Genomic DNA, 6,526 nt, shown 5'->3' with positions numbered 1-6,526 from the left:
TAACCAATCAGAGCCAGGAGGATCTTAGTACTGTGAATCAACCTTGTGTATGGGCCGCTCACACCTTCCATCTTTGCTCTCTGCTATGCCACAGCTCCTCCCCCACTGCAGACCCTACCGTGATTGCTAAGGCTAGTTAGCATGACCACGGTGATGGCGGAAAAATTGTTTTCCTGGAATGGTCAGTGGTTTCTCTGCCACTAGCACATTGAGCAGGGCACGACCCTGATTGGCAGCGCCTCCTGCCAATCAGGCTCGTCTCTGATTGGCTATTTCTGATAATCAGTTATGCATTTCTGCTAATGGCAATAGCAGCTCAGGGAGGAGTTGGAGGAGCTCGATCTTTTCACAGATTATCTGTCTCATACTGTTAAAACATAGTTTAAACAGATGTGTAAAAAACCAACACTTTTTACTAAAAGTTACGTGCTGCAGCTTGAAGTTTCTTTTATATCTTAGAATAACAGTGGGTAAGAGCATCACTAAAAGCCACTGAGTGACATTAATGTAACAGGTTTGTTCTCTGTTCATTAACTAACAAACTAAATGACTTTCCAGCTGAAGCAGCAGAAGTCATAAACTGCTCCTGAGGGGGTGGATCGCTTCTTTCATGTTTCTGAGTTGTATTCTCCTGGATCTGCTGCCCACTCATTCCTGTCCTCTCTTTTCTCTCTCTCTCCTGTTAGTGTTAGAGCGATGTTACCCGAAAGAGGTGCAGGAGCTGTATGAGGTCATGAGGCGGTTTGCCAGAGTGGTCGGACCGACTGAACATGACAAATTCATCGAAAGTCACGCACGTCAGTATTTGCACCTGACCCATTCACCTGTGAGCATGCAGAGTTTATTCACCAAGATCGAGCCAGACTGAGTAAACCTCGCTTTCAGATTTTCACTCTGAAAAGATGTAACTTTTAATCCTGGTGGGAAGATGAAGTGACATTACCGCTTTCTGTTTTTAGAAAGTGTGTGGATATTTTCTTATTTTATTTAATCTTTTGAAATGTTTTTTTCTTTAAGTTTTTATTTGGATTTTACGAGATTAAAATGTATTTAGAAGATACACATTTCTATACCTCTTGCTCCAGATATCGCACTTCAGGACGTCATCTCACTCTTATTCGTTCACAGTGAACCCAACCAGGGATGATTTGGTGTTGCCTGAACACACACCTGCTTTTTGGAGGCATGTTTGCGTTCAGTAATGGAAGGCATGACATGTAACACATCAGCGACTGTGTCTGGTGTGGCATGATCTGCCATTCCTGTTCCAGCTTTGACACACAGTGTTAGCTCTGAAACGTCCCTGTGTCTCTGCTGATCGTAGAGAACAGCGTGTGTGTGTGAGTGTGTGAAGGCTTCTGAATCTGCAGCAGGTGCTGCACGCTTGAGACTGACTGAAATTACTTGAGAGCTGACTGGCTTTTTGTTCTAACAATTTTCAGAAAAACATATTTTAAGAAAAGTACCTTATTTCCATTCCTGCATTGGTAGATGTAGAGTTCTCATTGTCATCATTGAGCAACACCAGCAAACTGTTTTCTGCTGATCCCCATTTTTCTATGTTTGTTGTCACCTGAAGCATAAATACACACATCAGCTTTTTGCCCAGCCATTTTACCGTTTAGGATCTGGATGGATGAACTTGTTTGATGGAAGATGTACCCTTCACCCTGAGAGGAAAGGGAAATACCTTCTATGAATCTAAAACTAATGGTGTTCTCACCATTGAAATGAGTCCTGTACCGACACGGGCTGAAAGGCCACTCATACAGGAAGAATCCATTTATCGGAAGCCAACTTAGAAACCCAGATTCCCCAGAAAAGCTTATAGTTTCTTATAAACCTAGGGATGCTAGGTTTATAAGAAACTATTTAAAATAAACAGACAACATGTAGCCTGGTGCCCGCCAGGCTTAGAATACTAATATTCCTTATATTTCCTTGGTTTCTGGAGGCATGTGCAGAGGTATGATGACAATTGGAGTGCTTGGCAAGCATTTTTGTTGTTTGTTCCTCTAGCTGTGTTTCCATTAGCCACATAATTGCACAGTTTGACAGTAAGAAAATAAATTCATTTAATGGAAATACAGGAATTTTGAAAAAAAGTAATTTCTCTATAAAACGTTTTGGTGCCAGGATGAGGTGTTTTTTAGCCATATCAAAGTTGGTTTATTTCGCAAAACTCCGATGGAAACACTTTTTTGGATCACGAGTCATGTGATCAACAACCAGGTGTTGCCTCTGCCACAAACTGCAAAGAAGACGACAACAGGAAGTAGTTGGAGGATGATGGTGTGGGTTGTTTTACTGACTTATCATGTGAACCAGTTTATTCACGTGTGATTTTTTTTTAAAACTGTTTCTTATTTAATGAAAACAGAGCGATTGAAATTTTTTTTGTCATTTTAACTTTATCTGGATATCGTCAAAGTTTTGTGCACATTTGTGATGAAGACTCAGCTTCTGTCTGTAGCACCACAGTCCTGATGATAATCACTTCGTTTTACTTTATACTTTTGTCTTTTTTTTTATTGTTGAAGAGAAAATAAAATCCGTCTTGACTTGAACTTATATAAAAATCCGACTTTCATTGTATTTATTCAGCCATCTGAAGGACTTAACTCGATTTTTTGCATCCACCAGAGTGTCTGGAGGGCTCCTCTCAAACAGTCTGCGGCTCTGAATGTGCATCTATTGTTCTGTTTATGAATCAGTCTGTGCAGATGTGCTTAAGCAACCTTCAACTCTTCCTCTTCACAGTTGAGTTCGAGCTGAGGAGAGAGATCCGCAGGCTGCAGGAATACAGGAAGGCAGGAATCAAGTCCTTCTGCAGTGAGTTGAGTTTGAAATTTTCACTTTTTGGGACCAAAAACTTCAAGTATAAACCTGAGTGTTTGTTTATGGTTCTCATATTCAGGACACTGGACACATTTTGTAAACATTCCTGCACTCTTATGGACATTTGAGAGAAAGATGTGATTTCTACAACAATTGCAGACACATTTTCTGAATACAGAGGAATTTTCCAATGTAAATATCAAAAGTTATGTGTAGTTTTATATTTGTGGCTATTTAGGAATGATGAGCTGAGAATTTTTGGATATCCTAGAATCTCTGTACTCTAACAACACAATTTTTCTCTCTAAAAGAGATGTGTCTTAAATCTTTGTCCGACTTTAACAATAAATGTTGGGAAATGGCCTCAGTTATGAAAACGCTGCCTACACTGTTGAAGCAACAACTTAATCGTCTACAATCCAAAGGTCAAACTGTGTCTTCAACTGAAAATATTACACACACAAATTCAGATGAACTTTTGTCATTTTTCTTAATCTTCCTTTAATATTTAGTTTGTCTCCAGGGTTCAGTTGGATTTCTTTGGAGTTATGTATTAGAAAAGTATACAGGAAAGATTTTTGATTTAGATGATGTTTGACCTATTGCAAAAGAAATTAATCAATTAACCACATGAGGAATTAAAATGAGCTCAATAATTTCCATTTTGATGACTGATATTTTTTTGAATGGCATTTTTGTTGACAGATTCATGGCATCCATTTTAAGTTTTTCATTCCTGTTTTTATTTATTGATTTTGGTTGTCATGTTTTATTTAGGATATTTAATGTTTATACCAATGTTTAGTGTCCTTTACAAAACTAAAGTTTATTAGTCTTGAACTTTCATTGCTACTCTACTGTTGACACTTCACTTAAAATGGCCGCAAAGAAACAATATTATTGTTTATCGCAATAATTACTGGGACAATTTATCGTCCAGCAAAATGTTATGGTGACAATATATATTGATATATATTGATGCTGTATGTATAAAAAAGTAACAGTATAATAAGCTGACACTTTTCTCAGTCTATGCTTTGTATTCTTGCCATTGGCAGGGATTTAAATATTTATTTCTATACTAGCTTTGTTTTGTTTTTGCTTCTTATGTTTTTCTTTACAGCATTACGTTTTTTCTTTTCTTTTCTTATTTTACTTGTGTAAAAAAAAAGGTTAAAAATGACTGAAACATATAGATATATATTAAATAAAAACAAACCAAAAACATTTAAGGTGGCATTCCTTTGCTGGTTACTGTTGCATTAACCCGTAGGCAATGCATTGCACTGCTTTCCACTGTTGTCTGGAGCAGTTACCAGCTTGCTGTGGCTCCACATTTGAACTCTTCCTCGTACGTTTTCCATCCACCAGGTGCCAAGGTGTACGAGCGAGTGAAGAGGATGCGCGAGGACGAGAGGAGGAAGAGGACCATGCTGAATGACGTTCTGCAGTACATCCAGGATGGCAGAGCGTGTCAGCAATGGCTCAGCAAGCAGGCAGCCATGTGAGCGTCCAACGGGTCTGCGCGCTGATCTGCGTGTTATGCTGCAATAAGCCCCATCCCCACCTTAGCGTGTGCTGCCATTTCAACACGTGCCACTCCGATTTCGTTTTGTTTTGTTTTGCTTCATCGTCGTCATTTCCACTGGCTGCAGTCCAACTTCCACCTCTAAATAAAAACTCTCAAATGGAATGACTCATCTTTTTTTTTATTTTTTTGGATGACATTCTGGAGTGAGAGAGTGAGAGTAGTGAACAGAGAGGCTGCATAAAAGTGGGATGTGTGTCTGCATAAACACAGCAGCAGAGATAATAAGACTTTTTCTTCCTCCTCTTTGTTACAGAGATGCTGGCGTCACTCCAGCTGTCACAACAATCACGGTGTCAGGTAGGAAGTTTCTCTCCTAGTCTTCCTCTGCGCTCCATCCTCTGTGTCATCTCAGCGTGGCTCCAGGGCTCAGCCATAACAATAAAGCTTTTCTCCTTAAATACTCAAAAATACACTTTCGCACGCATATTTATTCTGCTCTTTCTCTCGTTTAAAATAGCATCGGTTTTCTTTGCTCCCAGAGCTTAAACTCCTACATCTCTGCATGTGCAGGAGTTGGCAAAACTCTCATGTCTCTAGACCTTTAGTTTTATTTAAATGAGACAGAATTTCCCAGATGGTATTGCAGTATTATAGATCTATTCAAGACTCTACTAGAGTATATGAAACTATGCTAAAATATGCTATACTATGCCATACAATGCTATATTGTGCTATAACATGCTTTCCTATGCTATACTATACTGCACTGCTACACTGTTATTCGATAGTACATGCTTAGTATATGCTAAACATATAGCATATACTATAAGTTATATGTATATAGCAAATACTCATAGTAGTTTAGTACAGCCTGGAGTGGTATAGTCTGCTATAGCTGGCTATACTATGCTATTCCATATTGCTATAAATATACTTGACTACATTATGTTATGCTATGTATTATGCTATGCCAGACTATGCTATGCTATACTATACTGTACTGTTCTATACTATGCTATGTTACATTATACTTGACTATATAATGTTATCCTATGCTTTGCTATCCTGTATTATACTTGATTATATTATGCTATGCTATGCTAACCTATAGTAGACTATACTACCTATAGTAGACTATACTACTATAGGTCAGGCTATGTTCTACTATAATATACTAGGCTATAAAATGCTAAACTATGCTGTGCTACACTACACTAGACATATGCTTAGCATGGTACAGTATAGTTACTGTACCATGCTAAGCTAAGCTATGCTTAGCTTAGCTGTAAACCTCTGTGGTAGGTTTACAGAGCCTGTTGAGATAAGTCATATTTTATTACAGTAGCATATTGTGAAACTGAACATTTTAGAAAACAGTAAGCCTTAATTTCACCGCATTAAGTCAGTGGAGAAAATCACAAGTTACACAAGTTAAGAAATTATTATTTTTAACACAATCAACTGTGCTACTGAGCCATTTTACGCTTTGTAACGTTTTGTTCCCCTGACAGTGAACAGTCTGTTGTCTGATGTTTAAAGCAGCGTTGTCGTGTGAACTGACTGTTTTAAACTTTGTTGCATGTCTGCTGCTCAGCAACAGGCAGGCGGAGCGCTCCTCCTCTCAACCTGACCGGACTTCCAGGGACAGAGAAGCTCGACGAGCGTGAGAAGGAGGTACGGCCATGACAGCCTCACACACTGCAGACATCCAGTGTGTGGATGTCTGCACACACTGGACACTGCAGAGGCCTTCTCTGTGATTTTTAAAACCCACCTGCTTCAGATACATTTAAATTGTTTTATGCCAAAATTTGCAATGTGCTTTTGTGGATATCTACAGGAGAAACTTTGAGAAAAGCTGCCAAGTCCGTCCCGGTGTTTTGTCTGCATAGGCAGAATGGAGACTGCTCACTGTTTTCTAATGATCTAAGCCAAAGGTTTACCTCTAAATTTCCATAAAACCTTATCTGGTAATCATAAGAGGTTAGAGCAGCATTTTTCCAGGAGTGACCATGACCTCTGCAGCTCACCGGATAAAAGTAGCACATCCAGGTCTTTTCCTAGCCTAAAGAAAGATGAGATTTAACTCAGAAGAAAGAAATTGTCCCTTTATGTGAGACTTGAAGGAGATAATCATCAATAAAGATTCAGCTTTCT

At 38.9% G+C, this 6,526-nt stretch overlaps 1 protein-coding gene across 1 annotated transcript; it reads left to right on the top strand.

Annotated features, from left to right (window-relative positions):
* Nucleotides 1-410: 410 nt before the first annotated feature.
* LOC103133140 (transcriptional adapter 2-alpha-like) lies at nt 411-6,193 on the top strand. The gene is made up of 5 exons (XM_016667757.1): nt 411-797; nt 2,761-2,832; nt 4,210-4,342; nt 4,683-4,726; nt 5,964-6,193. Exons 1-5 carry the CDS (start codon nt 611-613, stop codon nt 6,053-6,055), a joined length of 528 nt encoding a protein of 175 aa, XP_016523243.1. The 5' UTR covers nt 411-610; the 3' UTR covers nt 6,056-6,193.
* Nucleotides 6,194-6,526: the final 333 nt, after the last annotated feature.

The sequence above is a fragment of the Poecilia formosa genome, unplaced genomic scaffold (genome assembly GCF_000485575.1).
Source record: "Poecilia formosa unplaced genomic scaffold, Poecilia_formosa-5.1.2 Scaffold2297, whole genome shotgun sequence".
Classification (NCBI taxonomy): Eukaryota; Metazoa; Chordata; class Actinopteri; order Cyprinodontiformes; family Poeciliidae; genus Poecilia; species Poecilia formosa.
Note: the sequence above shows the minus strand (reverse complement) of the source record. Positions and strands in the feature narration are given on the sequence as shown.